General features: G+C 41.0%; 1 protein-coding gene across 12 annotated transcripts in view; it reads left to right on the plus strand.

Moving 5' to 3' along the window:
- Window positions 1-18,720, plus strand: part of LOC111863876 — a 369,328-nt gene that overhangs the window by 240,073 nt on the left and 110,535 nt on the right. For all 12 annotated transcript variants that reach the window (XM_033751237.1, XM_023850647.2, XM_033751240.1 and 9 more), the window contains exons 3-6: window positions 9,093-9,212; window positions 11,438-11,585; window positions 14,887-15,020; window positions 15,159-17,424. In XM_033751237.1, coding sequence (XP_033607128.1) covers window positions 9,093-9,212; window positions 11,438-11,585; window positions 14,887-15,020; window positions 15,159-17,424 — 2,668 coding nt within the window. The remainder of the gene's footprint in view (window positions 1-9,092; window positions 9,213-11,437; window positions 11,586-14,886; window positions 15,021-15,158; window positions 17,425-18,720) is intronic.

The following is an 18,720-nucleotide window of genomic DNA, read 5'->3' on the forward strand; positions in this document are numbered from 1 at the left end:
TGTCTTATCGAGTGGTATCTTTGGGATTATGGTTTTCAGCCTATTTTCTTTACACCTAATAGAAAAAATTGTTTTCCGTGCCAGTACTTAAAATATAATCACTGCATCTCATTCTCATGACTTCGGAATTTACACTTAACAGGCCCTCGAAGGTCTCACATACACACAGAGTTGTCCCACGAGAAACGTCTGGATGCAGCTGCACAGCCAACTGTTTATTTCTACGTCGTGAAATTGAATTAGTCGATTCTATAAATAAACCGTCAAACATAAACTTATCTTCTCACGCACTAATTTGATTGTGGGTTTGCCACCTATATAGCAACTAGCGCTTTCGTCATTCATCTTCAATTGCCGTCAGCATATTATGTTCATCAGAGAAATCGCCGCTTAATTTGCTTACGTCTTGTAGCGTTATGTTCATCAGAGAAATCACCGCTTAATTTGCTTACGTCTTGTAGCGTTATGTTCATCAGAGAAATCACCGCTTAATTTGCTTACGTCTTGTAGCGTTATGTTCATCAGAGAAATCACCGCTTAATTTACTTACGTCTTGTAGCGCACCCAGCCTCCTATCTAGTGGGTACCGGGGTAAAGCAACCGGAGCGTGAAGCTGACAACTCACCTCCAACTAGTGACGAGGTAAAGAAAACGCGGATCTATACATCCACTCCCCCATACATCTTCATGGCATAGTTCTGAATTAGTTAAGCTCACGGACAATTTTACCTGTACCCTGTAGAAGGGAAAGCTTCTGTAGATAGTGGAACGTTATTGCAAGAAACTCCTTATTAATGACGTAAACATGTCGCCTGTGAGGTTGGGTCGGCCAGGGAGCTGGTCTGGACGCGGTGGTGAAAAGAAAAAAAAATTCAGCCGGGAATTGAACTCCACTCGCCCAGCCACTATACCTACTGAATTAGCTACGCAGGTTTTACAGAGATGCAGTACTCCAGTCCGACTAAGTTTGTACTGTGACACGTAAAGCCACTTCTAGGCAACGTCCAGGTAAAACCCTGGTCAAACGAAAGACTCCCCCTCCCCGCATCATAATGTGTGCTCTTCGTCAAATGTTGAGGTATATGATGAGATGACGTAGGTATGTAGTATGCATGTGAGATGTGGGAAGTGCACATAAAACAGAGATGCAAGAACCACAAGGGAAGATACGATTATATAGGCATAGGGAAGAATTATATTAAAATGAATTTTACAGAAGTAGGATATGAAGGTACAGACTTAACCATCCTCGCTCAGGAGAAGGATCGGTGACAGATTTTTGTTAATCCAGTAATAAACTGCTGGGTTCCATAACAAGAGGGGGAATTTCTTGACCACGTGGGCGACTATTCTCAAGAAAGAATCTGCCCCTCTGAGGTTGAAGTCATCACACCTCGAATCTCACTTCGACAGTAAACGGAAGGGCCTATCTTAGATCCGCTTAAAACAGAACGCATCTGTTAGATTCCGTACTGGCCGTGCCATAGCTTAGGCGGTTTGTTTCCGGCTTCCAACCGCGGTGGCCGGGTTCGACCCTAGGTCACTTCATGCGGGATTTGTGCTGTACAAAATGGCACTGTAAGCTGGCTTTCTGGGAGTACTTCGGTTTCCCTTACCAGTTATCACTTTACTAACAACTCCACTCATTATCAAATCATCATCATCAGGGGCTGGTGCGATAGACACAATAGTAGCCGATATCAAGTGGACTCGGTCTCACCCCACCCCATGGATAAAAAAATTCGTGTCAGCGTCCAGTAGACAGCGACACACAGAACTGAAGAACGACTTGTGATACTGCACTCAAGAGCGTAATCTACCAGTTGGGATAAAATTACAAGCTCATAACCAAAAACAGTTCGCACTTTTGTCAACAGGCATATTGGTGAAAGCTAAAAACGAAATTCAAGTATAAACTGACGGTAAAATATTATATTTTTCAGATTCAAAACCAAACAGGGTATTAAGACCATGTTTATAAGCACTTCTAGCGGACTTCCTTCGGAAACACAAAAGAAGATTCTTTATTAAATCTTGGTACACAGTTAACAATCAGATTAAATATTCTACAAATATAAGTGCCTAGTTTTTTCATAAAAAGGTAAAGTTTTCCCTGTGCTTAAGTAATTAAGCATCATGCCATGAAGACATGTTGGGGGGGGGTGGAGGTACGTCTCCACCATCCTTGACCTCGGCACTAGTTGGAGGTGGGTGGTCAGCTTCACACTCCCGCTTTACCTCCGGGGAAATCGCCCCCAGTACCCATTGGATAGAAAGTAGGGTGGGCCCCAGATCCGATCCGGACTATCTTATTCCTGCCGGGATTCGAACTCCGGCCGTCTCTATAGTGACTTCTTTCCCATAAAAAAAAGTAAGTAAATCTATCCCTGTAAGAGGCCATGGAGGCCCATAGGGTTGTGAGATGTTGAGGTTCCCACATTTTCTAGACAGTCGGCTCATAGATGGCGGCAAGGTTGTCGGCCCTACGCGCCGGCCGCCTTTTACCCCCAAGAATATTCCTGGTACTCATTTCTGTTAAGAGGCTGAGTCGACCCCAAGGCCATAGTGCCGCTGGAAGGATTATGTCAATTGAAAAAATCCAACGACCTCATCGTGACTTGAACCCGCGACCCTCCGGCTTGTAGCATGGTGCATCAACCAACTGTGCTACCGCGTGCCCCCGACTTCTTTCCCATAATAATAATAATTATGGCGTTATATCTTATCTTACCCAGGGATAAAACGACCGGGCGTGAAGATAATCGCTCACCTTCATCTCATCACAGGTTAAAACGCCGGATATGCCTCCACTCCTCTTTACGTTCAATAGTGGCTTAACTGGGCAACTTACTCATTTAAATTGCTGAGGAACCATACACTGGCCGGACTTTCTTTGGGCACTGCCCCAACGACAAATGATATTCCGAAGTAAATTGCCCATGTACTGAAGGTGTCAGTTCTCAAGAAAGCCATCCGGAGGATATTATTGCCTTACCATAACTCGTAAACATTGTTTCTGTTTACGTTGCACTCTAGGCTTTCCACCCCTCCAGGTGGGCACACCCCACTGTTTTAAAAATTAGCCCCACGAGAAGAATGCAGGAGAACGGTACATAATACTGTTACTAATTTCCAAATAACCTTTAACCTCGTTCACACCCTTTCTTCATCTACATACCGGTGGAGCACACCTGTAAATGGACGCATTCTGACGCTTGCCTCGCCGTGAGGACGTACACAGGAATCTTAAATGTGATGAATTCTCAGTGACTGGGCCTATAATAAGAGGATGTTTTGAAAGGCTTGGCTCATACAAAATTGCCACACATCACAATCAGCCGACGGTATAAAGCAACCTTAACGGTGACTGGGAACAAGCTCTTGCTTTCAGCATACGATAATAACTCTTGACAGTGCACTGCAAAGTCTGACGAAAGCACTCATTTCATTTTCAAAAATGCGTTACCAGTAGAAAACAAAATGTCAGATGCTCCGCCCCCTTTGTAAGAACTTAATGCGCTTCGTGCTGAAAGAAACCAAAAACAGTTCGCTACCAGCAATAACAATGACGTCATATTCGTGATCAAAGTTCTTGTTTTTGCCTTTCTTCACTGACACCCCAGACTCTACTCGTGAATCATCCAGAAACAGACGTACTAATTTAGAAGTGAAAGAGAAGGCCTTCCAAGAATCATTCGACTGACAGGATCCAAAATTGATCCATACATTAAATGAAACCTCGGGGTATGGAAAAGGATATCACAAGCACAAAACAAAATTTAATGATGAACAAATTATAAATTAACTCCTTGCATTTTACCTGGTTATAAGCTGGACAGACAACGCCTGAAACAAAAACAGGAGTGTCCACAAATTTACAGCATGATAGTACAGAGCCGACGAATGGCCGCGCGATACTCGGCTCATGGGTTCGAATCTTAATAGAGGCATGAATGCCTATCTGCGTTTCGTCTGTGTTGGTGTTGTTATGTGTGTAGGTAGAGACCTTGCGACAGGGCCGACAGGTCTGATCACCCGCCCAAGAAGTCCTGTCGACCGTAACATCCATACTTCCAGATTAGTTCCGATAGGAAATAGGCCACAGCGGCCAGAGGGCATAACACGAAGAAGAAGCTGTAGGAAGGCACTCACAGTTAGCAAATTCTGGATTCGATGCAGTACGCGGACTTAGAATGTATAAACAGATCTGACGATGGCAATAAACAAGACAGTCCTCGAGATGCAAATGTATGGACCGTTACCTTGTCTGTACAGGGACATTTGACAGATATAAGTGATTGGATAATGTCGCTTAAACAAGCCATAGATCATGCCACTTTAAAGAAGTAGAGCTCTTGGTGAAACGGAAGTAGCGCCATTAATTCCAATCAAGCGGAAACTCTTCTCGACCGGATAGCCTTGTTTAGTTTCTCAAGACACTGGATGTTAGCTTAAAAAATTGTTTCACGGAAATAAATAAAGAGATATAGGCAGATTACTGGCCGACGTACACAGTAAACTCAGTCTCACCTCACGAAATTATAATTACAGTTATAAGTAAAGAGATCGATCACCTGAAAATCTGTTTGGGATAAATTATCGCAAATGTGGAAGAAAAATCTATATCGCTGTTTCAACGAATGCTGTAGATGCTCCACGTATTCGAAATTCCGAAATAGCTATCTCTCTACATATATTGTCGCGTATTGGGCGTATATCGCGACAAATAACTTCACGCCGTATTTTATATAGCGAATTTTATTTCGCATTCGCATTTACAATCACCCAAATTACAGATTTGCGATTACTGCTATCTGTAGTATCACAAATAGTACACTCCAAATGCCAGAATACAACTGACTAGTTGCTGGCTAACTCGGAACTAACTCGGAGGTAGCTCGAGGACTCACTCGGCGGTAGCTCCAGGACTAACTGTGAATAGCCTTCGCTGCTCCTCGTGTAGCCTCGATCGGACAATACAGAAAACGGCCACGTAATATGCACCCTTGTTGCCTGGCGCTGTGTTGTTAGCAACGCTAGCGGTAGTAACCGCTGTTACTACCGTCGTCTCTCGCAATCCTGTTTACCCGCGGTACCCTTGGTGACGTCATCGCTGTTGACTCGCGTTGCCTAGCGACCAGGATGCTAGGACTCGGCTAACATCGGCTCGCTTCGGCTTCGCTCGGCGCATCACGGCTTGCGGGGGTGGGGGAGGGGCGTCATCCATAGCTCAGCATGTCACACTATATATATATAATTTTCTTTGTTAGTGGGGTGGGATTAAGTTCCTTGTACTGCGGCCACTTCTGGCCTATTGTACCAGCCCAAGATGATAGGTGAGGGTGACAATGGAGCAATTGGTGGAATGAAGATTGGCAGGGGAACCTAAGTACTCGGAGAAAACCTGCCCCAGCGCCACTTTGTCCACCACAAATCCCACTTGACCAGACCCGGGGTCGAACCCGGGCCGCCGCGGTGGGAAGCCAGCGACTAACCGCTTGAACTATGGCGCGGCCCATCTCTCAGCATAACTATACATGACAACTGTCTGAGCTTCAGCTGCATTTTGATGCCAACCACAGCTCCGTTATTTGTTATCAGCTGACTGCTTAACTTCTGCAGGCCCTCGCCAGCACAGTGGTTCTTGGTTCCGAGTCCCACGGGCCTCATGACCATATTTTATTGTATGACGGTTGTGGGAGCCTTCAGACCACTCTCCCTTGTTATTAGCATTTCACAGTCACTTCATTTGCGTACAATTTGATGAAAACCTACAAACAACAATTCCATTACATAACCGAGTTTTATTCACTTTCAGATGCCTTAATACATTTAAGGGCACCTGGATACAATTTTCAGGCCTATGTATCGATAAGAAACACGCCTAAAACCCTAACGTACACTTTCACAAAACTTGCTGACCCCAGAATACAAGAAATATAAAAACAATGCCCAATAACGAAGACAGTCTCCTGGGATATAACTCCATGTAATCCGTTGAAAGTCCACCAACATTTCGGAGGAACAAGCACACCTTTGCTTGGTGTCTGCTTCATGCTAGAGTAGCTGGCTTATTCTTCACCCCTGAAGATGGAGTAGACATTTCCCTTCGAAAAATTTGTCGACTTTGAACAGATTACACGGCGTTATATCACAGAAGACAACTGTTCATAACCACCGCTGTGAGAATCTCAACTCCTAAACGTCCACTAAATATACTCGTACACCATCGAAATCAATTGGCCAGACGTGCTTCCAGTCGACGTACAACACACTTCATCGTCGTAAACGAGACGCACCACTTTAGTGCCACACCAATCCTTAATTTTCACCTTATCTTGCGTATTACCGACTTCATATACTCGTATCTTCTGGTATATACTACACAGACGTATGGTAAGAAGACACTGACAGACTGAGAAAGCAATTAACTTAGACTTCCAATGTACAAAACATACTGTCACGTTTTTATAGCCCCGTGACTAATAACGGTTTCTGGATTGGATTTATTAACACTTCTTATACAGTCACTCTCAGTCACAACAAATCTTCAGCCGAACCCTTGACTGCTAAGGACTCGCTACATTCTCATTCTCATTCTACGACTGACTTTTGTAGCGTCGATTGTCTTCAAGATAACTCCTCGTTACAGACACCACGGAAAACACTCTTCTTCTGTTGTCCTAGAATGCTTGTTTACTGGCCCGTTATCTAGCAGTGGGCTGTTTACAAAGAATCTGTCTCCGCATGAAGGTGTTTATTGGCCCATTACATAGCAATGGATATATGCGAAGCACATAGAAAACCCCTCTTGCGACACTGGTTCTGTTGTTACTTACTCGTATTTCGGTATAAAATTTCTGAAAATATATTTTAGGCCCAGAATGAGTCAAATTAATTTGAGTAAGGCTTCAGGAGAAGCATAACTAATTATACAATGATAATTAACATGATACTTTTTTTTTAAATTCGCATAGTGGGGGTGGAGTCCGGTTGGGTCCACTCGGCACGGCGGCCACTGATTGGCCTATTGTACCTGCCCCGGGTGGTTATGATGATGGAGAATTTGGTGGAATGAAGATTGGCAGGGGAAACCGAAGTACTCGGAGAAAACCTACCCCAGCGCCACTTTGTCCACCACAAATCCCACTTGACCAGACCCAGGTTTGAACCCGGGCCGCCGCGTTGGGAAGCCAGCGACTAACCGCTTGAGCTATGGCGCGGACTTAACATGATACATACTTACTCATGGAGCTGAGCCCTTCTGGAGGCGCCGCCAATTCTGCAGCTACTCAAGAATTTCCCAACATTTTATGGAACTCGAAGGTTCATTACCGTGTTCACAAGATCCCTCCACTGGTCCCTATCCTGAGCCAGAGCAATCCAATCCATACCATCCCATCGTATCTCTCTAAGATCCATTTTAATATTGTCCACCCAACTACACTTTGGTCTTCCCAGTGGTCTCTTTCCTTCTGACTTTCCCACCAATATCCTATACAGATTCCTCATCTCCCCCATTCGTGCTACATGGCCTGCCCACCTCATCCTCCTTGACTTGATCATTCTAATTATACTTGGAGAAGAGTACAAGCTATGAAGCTCCTCATTGTGCAGTTTTCTCCAACCTCCTGTCATTTCATCTCTCTTTGATAATTAACACGATACTTATTTCCTTTAAATGTCATGTCGGGTTACGAATATTTGTCTCATATGTCACTGGGATGCTGAATATGTGATTATATAATTTCTTGGAACAGCAGCAGCAACAACAACAAATACAAATACAAACACAAATTCTAACCCAATCTGTCATGGTTATTCTTGAAAGACTGCAGGTGCTGAGCTGATCAGGAAATTGATACAGTTTTATGTAACCTGAATGGTTGTGGTCATTTTTACTGTATCCCTCTGTTGGCCTCTGTTGGAAACCAGTTCAATCCAGTTCCCTACCCTCACATTGTTAAAAATATAGTAAATCTATCCCTGTAACAGGCCATAGAAGCCTGTAGGATTGTGAAACATCGAGGTTCCCACATTTTGTAGACAGTCTCCTCACAGATGGCGGCGAGGTTGTCAGCCATGCACACCAGCCGCCTTTTACCCCTAGAAAGGTTCCTGGTATTCATTTCTGTTAGAAGCTGAGTCTACCCCAGGGCCATAATGTGGCTGGAAGGATTAGGTCAATTGAAAATTCCAATGACCTCATCGGGAATCGAACCCGTGACCTTCCGGCTTGTAACGTAGTAAAAGCAACTTCAGTTTAACTCATGATGAAATGACCATCTCACATTCCTTTATATTTTTCTGTGTTTCAGAAATAGGCAGAGATTTGCATTAAAAGTAAATGTCTGTACATTGAAAATAATTAAAACTTCAAAATTTTACTGTGAATTGTCATTTATCAGTTGGATGTGTCAGCAATCCTTAGAATTTATGCAGCTCATAGTACTGTTCTTTGTTATAAGTTGATGAAAATCACTTCCTTCATAGCAAATAAATAATGTGTAATTCTGCTTATTAGTCATAAAAGTGGCCAAATTTGAAAGCATTGAAATTAAAACAGTTTGTTTTAGTTATCGTTGTACATCGCAACACAAGAATATTTATTTATTTGTGGTTTATTTAACAATGCTTTTAATAACAACACTATAGCTTTGAATGGACAGATAATAGGTGATGATTTGGAAACTATTTGCAATGTTGTTGTCATAGCTTAATCAAGGTACTACATAGACATTTTCTTAGAGTGATGGAGGAAAGCTGCAAAGCCTCAATCTATCCCAGACGAGATTCAAATTGAGCACCTTGCAAATATGAGTCAAGAGCATTATTGCTGTGTCAGCCCAGTCAGTGGGTAAGCATGTTCATTAATGTTCAGAACCACTGGATATGATAGTTATATGACTGAACAATTTAATGTGTCTTAAAGGGTTATGAAGCACAACTAGTGTACCATTTGAAAAAACTGTATCCCCAGTATACATTGAAATCCATATCATGTTTGTTATATCTTGCAACCTATGCTTCTTTCAAGGAGTATATGAATAGTATGTAGACTGTTAATTGATGTGCTTATATTTATTTTTCAGAGGGAGAGGCAGGAGGGTTGGTCCAGAGGTCCTAGAAGTCTGTTTCTTAGGAGATTCGATAACAATGGCTTTGGTTTTACACTGCGCCACTTCATCGTCTACCCTCCTGAATCCTATACTGTAAGTGAACTGTGATAAAGTTGAATCCTACTGTAGTAGAAACTTGCACTTCTGAAACACAACACTTCTTTCATTGAGAGTTATGTAAATTTTTTGTACGTGTAATATCTTGAGAGTAGGCTGCAATATCTTATGATTGTTAAGACTATGATCATCTGGCTTGTGACACCATGCAGTTTTGTGGGCAGGTACCAGAATTTTGAAGCAGCATTCTTCACACATTCCACTTTCTTCCAGAAGATAACATTGGATCCCCGGAAGAGTCTGTTATCTCTGTCTGTCCCACTTACTGTCTTTAAGATAAACCAGTGTGTCTCTTATGATTGCCTTTTTTTGTCCATTTCTTCCGATATCCATTTATTTACCCCCTCTCCTTGGTTGTCATGACCACCCTTCTTGTAACTTCACTGTATAACCAAGCCTATTTCTGAACCTACACACTACAGCCTTGAAGATGGGCACAGCATCTTCCCCAGAACCATCAGTATGCACCCACAAAGCTACCCTGTATCATGACTAGAAGACCAGCGTTTTAACAATTACTGCCATGAAAACCACAGAACATATATAATTTATGACTGTACATCACATTATGAAATTTATGTAAATAGGTGAAAAGTAAAGTTGTCCCTGTGCTTAACTAATTAAGCACTACGCCATGAAGGCATATGAGGAGTGGATGTATGTATATAGATCCACATTTTCTTGACCTTGGCACTAGCTGGAGGTAAGTGGTCAGCTTCATGCCCCAGCTGCTTACCCTGGGGGAAAGAGCCCCCAGTACCCATTGGATAGGAGGCTGGGTGGGTCCCAGAACTGGTCTGAAGGATGTGGAGAAGAGAAAATCCTTGGCCTTAATGGGACCCAAACTCAAACCCATCCATCATCCAGCCTGTATCCACTTGCTATACTGACTATGCTATCCTGGTTCCAATGAAATTTATGTAACTGACTTAATAATTGATGCAACCTTCCAGTTAGAATGTTTTGTTTGTAAAGTGCTTTTCTAAATAACGTGAAATCATTTAAGTTTGTTTTATCTTACTAATTTATATTAAAAACAACATATATATATATATATGATACTTTTTATGTAAGATTTAAGGTTTCAGGATGTTACACTATGCAGTCTGTTGAAAGTTTGCTGACATTTCAGAGGAACGCCATTAAACTTACACTAGGCTTTGCATTGTAGAATTCAAGAGAGTATTTTCACTTTGTTATGGCTTGCTTAATGTTGGTGTCCAGTGTCTCAAACTGACCACAGGAACCTCTACTGATGGACTTAAGAAATAACTTTGTATTTACAGACATTTCCTGGAATAATAAATTGTGGCTTACAAACATTTAACAAACTAACTTTAACAAATTTACTGATATATCTTATGAAAAAAAAAAGTTTAACTTACGAACATTCAATTTAGAATCACATTTCAAAGAACCCATTACCTCCATAAGTTGGGGTTTGCCTGTGTGGTGTCAGATGGTAGGACGATAAGTGAGTGAAGAATGGATAAGGTTGCATCCTTACTAAAGGTACTGTGCTGGTATTTTCATAGAGAGACTGATAAAAATCACGAATGATGTCAGTCAGGATATCAGACGCCCCAACTGAGATTGGGGGGGGGGGGAGGTAGGGGCANGGCATAGTTGGTTGAGGCACTATGCTACAAGTTGGAAGGTTGCAGGTTTGATTCCCAGTGAGGTCATTGGATTTTTCAGTTGACCTAATCCTTCCAGCCCCACTATGGTGTTGGGGTTGACACAGCCTCTAACAGAAATGAGTACCAGGAATCTTCCTGGGTGTAAAGGGTGGCCAGCAGGTAAGGCTGACAACCTCGCCGCCATCTGTGATCCGATTGTCTAAAAAATGTTGGAACCTCAACATTTCACAACCCTATGGGCCGCCATGGCCTCTAACAGGGATAGTTTCATCTTTTACCTACCTAGTTGAGATTTCAAGCTCAGCGCTTAGTGAATACAAGTCACGAATATTTCTGCTAGAACAGACTTTCTAGTTAGATATTTTCTGATCCTTTGTCTTCTGCTATAATAATGTGGTGTTTGGAACCCACTTTTAAAGTAAATTCTTCCAGTCTCTTTATGTTCATTGAGTTGCAGACGGTTGTAGCGTGTTACAAATGTAGGTATTGATGATTCAGAATTGACTTATATACAGTTTTTTTTAACTTTGAGATGTCTTGTTATATATGTTTTATTTCCAGGTTCTGCAAGGTGATCGACGACTTGGTTTGCTCCATGGCAATGGTGGGCAGGGTCCAGTATCAGCAGCCTTGGATGAGCCCATGGACACAATCTTTGTGAAACATGTTCGTGAAAACAGTTCTGCACATGCAGCTGGTTTGGCCACAGGTATTTTTCTCAATATCAGTATGTAAGATTTTGGGTTTTCTTGGTGATAAATGTCTATATTGTTGTCCTCTGGATTTGGACATCATGTAGTATGGTGTTAGATCCCAGAAGACTACAAAATCAACATTCATGTTCTGATTTGGTGTGGTATAGCTGTCACTATCAAATTGTAAAGAAATTGGATGGTACATGGTTCAGACAGTCACTTTATAAATACGTATCCATATCTTTTTGCTACGTTCTGTGTATTTTATACTGGGCAAACCAGTGGCAGTGGTAAGAAAAGATTGGCCATTATGGGTGCACATTTTCATGTCAGGATTTACAGATAGTTTTATACAAACAATTTCATAGTGTTAGAAATATTCTGAAACTTTGGTTTCCACCTGTCAGTCAATGCTCCCTATCCATATATCACTACCCCTACAATATGCAGTAGGCTTAGTCACACAGCACATTATCTGAGCCCTGGTCCTGTGCTGGCACTTGGTGGGAGGCAGAATATTTTTTTTAATAAGAATTAATCTAAGACAGGAACTTCTGTATGCATGCAGACACATGAAAGAGTGAATTTATTTTGAATGTTATGGAATATACCAAAAGTTCATTAACAAATGAGAGAGAACAGAGAAGTTTAGGAGCTGATGATAGGTGAAGTAAAACCACCTAAACCATGCTTGTGGAATACTAGACCAATACACATTTAATATTGGATATTCTGAGACAGAATCTTAGAAAATCAGAAAATAACGCATTCCCATCATAATTTTAGCTTTCTTATACAGGTATTCAGTGACTTCACACAATTTTGATTTACATGAATTTCACATAAACATGATTTAATATTTTTTCTTTATTCATGAAGGTTAAAAAATAGTGAAATTATTTAGCACAAACAAAAAATAAATGGGATTTGTAACAGGCTAATTTGAATGGTATGAAAGTTAATTGACTTACACATTGTTATGTTAGATGACCACTCTTGAGAAAGCAACCGTAATGCAAGTTTAGAAATGATTGTATTTCTAGAAGTTTCCATTTTATTTCTTGTTTAAATATCATCAGGCGACAACTTTTATAAGATATTTTGTATTTAATGGAAGCCAATCCATTCGCATTTAGATGTTTTTGTAATGGACTCTGTTTATTTGAACATACAATTTAGTATGCATTTACGGAATTGATGAGTGAAGGGAAAGTATTTCACTGAACTAACAGACTTTATCGATTTGCTTTAAACAGAAGCTTTAGACTAAGTTACAGACAGAAATGTGGACTAAATGAGAACATAGAGTGCAGAATTGGTACTTAATGCTGTTATGAATACAGTTTAACCCAAAGAAACAATTTGGCAGTATAATTCTTATTCTAGGAATGCTTCTTCCTTCATTTATTTAGAGGTTCTGTATATACAAATGTCACTCCAGTTTATATTATGGCATATGTGCTCAAAGCAAGAACTATGAAGGCAGAGAAACAGCCATTGCTAGGTAATGGTGCTGAAAACACATCTGTGCAGCAGTGGATCATCAACAGGCAACAATATAGGAGTGGTATTTTCTGTGGGTCAGCCTATATAACGAGGCTCTCACGCAGCTGAATTAGAATTGAGTTGAGTTTTGGAGTTGGCAGTTGCGGCAGAGAATTGAGGGATTCTATTGGGTTGGCAGTTGGCAGACTAATCGAGAATAAATGACAAGAAAGGAATTAGGTTGTGTAAAGAAGCCATCGTGTATGATTTGAAGTGTCAGTGAGACTCTTATGAAACCGTTGCAAGGAAACAACTAGTGAAAACCGAGGACACTAATGGGTGTAACAGTGAACTGTAAAGTGTGGAATTAGTGATAGTGCTGTAATTGCCTGTAGTTGTGAGTGAGTGTATAAGGTGTCAGTAATTCCAGTAATCCAATCCAAAGCCCTTCATTAAGTCATGCATCCCCCTACATGTGACAGTATATACCACTTTCTAAGCTATGTTAAGGAAGAGACCCCACTTTTAGAGATTAAGAGCCCATTTTAAGTATGTAGAAAGTGTATATAATTTGGTATGAGTTTGGAAACAAAGGATGAACAGCTATCAGTGGAGTTTTATATGACGTAGGATACTTCTTTTTAGGAAGTTCTGAATTGTCTGCTGTGTAATGGAAGAGGGAAGTGGAAATTATTTTATTGTCTATATTCTGATGCTCTCATGTAAGACTGTAGCCTCAAATGACGGAATTTGTGATGAATGGTGAATTGGAAGAAAATGGCTTTGGTATGATCAAGCTGCTATTCGAACATTTTACAGAAGGGACTGAAGCCAGGGTAGATGGTGCCCAGGTTGAGATTTGAAATGAGCATCTACCTAATAATAAGTCAAGAGTGTTGCTGCTATAACAGACTTCTTAGTTAGACAGAGAGCGCCCGCTAATAACATGATATCTTGGAAGTTCTGAAAATGTTTGGACAGTTTTCTGCAAGTTTCTCTTTCAGATTGTTAGGCATGAATTTGCTTAAAATTTGCAGGGTTTCATTTCTTGCTGAATGTGTCTACAGTAACCTGTATTTTATTTAAAATAATCACTTTGCACATTCAATTCAAAATCTTCTCTAGGAATATGTTTATTTTATAGTGACGTCCCTTGTTAAAAATGTAGTCTTTTTCCACTAAATTCTTGTTTTGTTATATACACTTAATTAGTTTCTTACAAAATTATTTCAAAACTCTTTTTGAATATTCTGCAGATTTTTTTGAAGGAGAAGAATATACAGGACATTTGGTTACTGCACTGAACATTGTGGTGGAATGGTCAGAATTTCTCTATTTGAGATATCTGTGATTTGTGTCTTCATCGTTGTCATCACCACCACCAATCTGTTATTCTTTGACTTTGGAACAGACTACGGTTGCTTCTTACTGTACCATTATACACAATCCTTGTGCCATTTCTCTGCATTACCTGTAGGTACACCTAATCATTTATTAGGAAAGAAACAAGAAAAGCAATGCTCTAAAGGACTTAATGAAATTATAATATTACTTATATTATTTTTCTCTTGTCATTTGGATAGGTCTGTAACGAATGCAAATAATTATTGAAAAACATTTTATAGCAGTACAGATGAATTACTTCTTTTCGTGTCAAGGACGATCTTTGTAAATTGCAAGTCATGGTAATATACACAGTGTTACTGATTACAATTTAATGCAATGAAAGTCTTTTTCTCCACCTTTGAGCTCATTCATGAAGTGTTCCTCTTTATGTGATGTGTTGTAAACAAACCGTGTTCATGGAGATTGATGTTGTTGTGTGTGCAGGTGATCGCATCATTAGTGTGAACGGAGAGACCATCACTGGACGTACGTACGCACAAGTTGTGCAGCTAATACAGCAAAGTGGAAATTTCCTCCATCTCTTCGTTGTGCCTAAAGAGGATGACATTTTGCAGTTGGTAAGTTGAAGTTCATATTTGGAGAGGAGTATAAATATTGTTGTTTGTATTTATCCACTGGTCTGTTGATACAAAGAAGTTAATCTCTGTTTTGCTCAAGAGATTTTTCTTTTTGATATTTTTTGTCATTTTTCTTAGTACTTTGGTGAAACAGCTCATAACCCAGAGACTAATCGACGACCTTCACGTGTTAAGTCACCTGAGGCATCGGCTCAGCATCATAGAGGAAATGGCCGGGCCAATATGATGCGACAGCAATCACCAGTTCCCTTTTCATCACTACAGCTGACATCACAACAGCAACAAGCATCATCACTACCATTGCCTCACCACCTACGCCATCATCACCGACAGCACCTCACATCACAGAACCAAGCCAACGCTCGGCTACTCCTCCAAAACCCTTCCTTCGTAGCGGACCTCCAAGAAGCAAAGACTGATACTTTACCACAAACAGTCCACACAGCAATGCCCTCTGCCATGAACAGTTCAAACCTCTGGTCTCCACAGAGCTTACCTACTTCTGGAACTGGAAATCAAGGCAGGAATGTGGATCGTGTTACATTTTATCATGGTGCTGTAGGGGAAGGTGGAAATAAAGAACTTCAAAACTTTCACACACATATGAAGAGTCCATCTGTTCGGAGGAACAGTGAAGGTAACGGTCCAGCAATGAGCAGGGAAAGTGCATATGGTTATTCAGGAAGTGGAAGGGGTAGGGGTGACTTTCGTGGAGTGGGTGGTGGGAACGAATCAAATCTCTACTGCGGTGTACCTGGTAATGAAAGACGTGTGAGTGTTGATAATTCAGTATGGAGTAGAGGTTCCAGTTCAGGTGCAATGTACAAGCTAAGACAGAGTGAAGATGTCATGGGCAGTGCAGGGGGAGGTTTAGCATATCCTAATACAGAGAGAAGTAGAGGATTATTTCATGGACAGAATTTAGGGTCTTCAGCTCCTCTGAGTGATAACAGTGTGGCTAGTTCAAATTATGGAAGTGCAGAGAATGTCCACTTGACAGCAGGAAGTGTGAACAATCTTCAGAGACTTAATTACTCAGGTACAGCTGGTTGTAGGCTGAGCCTTGATGGTGGGACCACCAGGAGAGATTCCTCAGTTTCTTTGCCTTCTAATGGTTTAGTCAGGGATAGCTATACTGCTTCAGAAGGGAGCAAGGATAGCTTGGTGTCATTTGATTCAGCATCAACTCTTACTGGAGGAGGTCAAGATCGGTGCAGCAGCGATGACTCCTTAATTATGTCCAGGATACGTAAGAGTTTTGAGCAGAAGGAGGAATTCTTGAAGAGGCCAAGTCAACCAATATCTTGGAATATAGCTTCAGGAAATCAACAACAACCATCTTCACCCCTCATTTCACAACATGCTATTATTGCAAGAGAGTTTTACGCAAGGCCGCAAAAATTTCAGCGACCTTTGTGGCCACCCCAGAACTCAGGATCATGTTCTCCCGTCTTACATCGTCAGCAGTCCCCACCTAGAAGCTCCAGCAGTGGCAGGAGTAATTATTCCTCCTCCTCCTCAAATAACAACAACAAGCCCACACACCAGAATCTCCAACGTGTCAAGTCCGACATTGACTCTGAGAGAGATTCTTTATCATCACATACTAGTGGTGAGGAGAAATCTTACCATGAGCAAGCTTCATCAGAACCTTGGGATGATAATCAAAGTAACATTCGAGGTGAGTTTGTCTATGGTGGTCCAGTATCAAATGTTCCAACTACAGCATTAAACAGATCTGTATTCAGTCAGTATACAGGCTCGCAGTTTCGTCCAATAATGCCTGTCTCCCCCAGTACCAGTGTAGCTGGCAACAGTTCTAATGGAAGTACTGTGTGTGTGAGACATAGCAGTGGAGGGAAAGGCTCATTTGTGACAACTTTGACTCGCATACATGAAAACATCCCTGTGTCAGATCCTGGAGCATCAGGAGAACACTACACTTCAGCAGCATTCAGTGATGGTGCAAAGGAAGTGTCTCATGTTGGCGGAGGCTCTTCATCACTTCCATCTACCCTGCCTTCATCTCAACCTGTAGCAGCAGCTGCTGCTGACTCTGGAGTGCAATATCCCCGTTCAATATCAACCCCTAGTGAAGGAATTGGTAATCAAAACCCTTCCCATGTGCATCCCATGTTGCAATTGGTGTCAAAGCGTGCTCGTCAGTTTGAGACTGGTGTATTAGGTGAAGAAGAAGGTCCCCCTAATGACAGAACAAGCCTGTACCGCAGTGAACTTTCACGACTGTCATCAAAACGCAGTGTCCCAAATGTGGCAGTTCGCAAAAGGGAATTTGAATCAAGAAGTACAAGTTCAGGTGCAAGTGGTGGAGCAAGAGATGGCAGAAGGATGAATCGAGACAGCAGGTCACTAGAAAGTGCAGGTAATGAATTTTACCACTATTTGATCATAGAAGCTTCTATTTTAGAATACTTTTAGAATCAGTTGTGTTGTTTGTAGTTCCCTCACCCACCTCCATTAGAAGGCTTCAGACATGTTTCTGTGCACCTTGTAATACAGTACATGCCTTTCTATGTTCCTATAATGATTTCACTGTTATATAACAGTAAGTAGACACGTCTGTCTACCTTCTTTACAAATGAGTACCAAGCATATATAGGACAGTGCAGAGTTGTGATAGAACAATATAGCCAGCTATATCTTGAGGCTACAAGATTACAGATACTTTGTATGACAGTTTTTATAGCGATGGTAATTTTAACCCAAGTGGAACCATCTTTAATTTGTTCAGCTTTGCTTTAATTTAATTTAAAGCATGTATGCGTGCGCGTGCTACTCTTATGCGTGAGTGAGTGGGTTTTAAGACACATAAGCACTGATGGCTGCTTGTGTCTAAATAAAATTTAAGTTGATAAGCCTAGTACTTAACCTGTGTTAATATTAAAAACTATCTGTCAGATGAAATGCAACTAACAAGGAAGGTGGGCAGTAAAGTCATAAAATGAAATAAGGAGGAATGGTAAACATGGGAATTGCAGAATGAGGGTGACAGGATAGGTGTTCAGCATGCAAAAGGGGACAGTGAAGAGAAAAGAGAAATGCATGTAGAAGGATGTAGAAGGGACGTGGAAGTGATAGAAGGCAGTATGAGACAGAGCAAAAATTCAGCACATGGACTGACCTACCTTGACAGTAGTTAAAGGTGAAAACTGAGAAGTATGTCTTACCATCCTCTTTCAGATGAACTAATTTTCTGATTACATTTATCATACCTTGTTATTTGTAGGCATGAAACTAGAGATAAAACAAGAGTTTTATTCCTGTTTGTTGTTTCTCTTATTCCTGTGTATTATTGTTTTGGTACTCGTACTTTGCACTCAAATTAATCGAGTCTTTGTACGTTGTCAGTTATTTAGAGAAAATTTTGGAATTAGGTTACATTAACAAACCATTTTAATACAGTTGTGACATATAACAGGGGATGATGATAATCTTTTATTATGGTCACCAGATCGATCTGCAGAAGTAAGTACATTATATACTGCAGTCAGATTTTACCACAGTAAATTAGAATATGTATGGAAGTACAAATTAACCTGTTTTCACGGTGAGAATAAGTTGGAAGTCTTGGCCTGTTTTTGGATGACTTTGTAAGTTATGAAAACTTCATGTTCAGCACAGAGAAGGTGACTAGTGATGTAGAACTCATTTGGACATG

Source organism: Cryptotermes secundus, unplaced genomic scaffold, assembly GCF_002891405.2.
Source record: "Cryptotermes secundus unplaced genomic scaffold, Csec_1.0 scaffold128, whole genome shotgun sequence".
In the NCBI taxonomy this organism is placed as follows: domain Eukaryota; kingdom Metazoa; phylum Arthropoda; class Insecta; order Blattodea; family Kalotermitidae; genus Cryptotermes; species Cryptotermes secundus.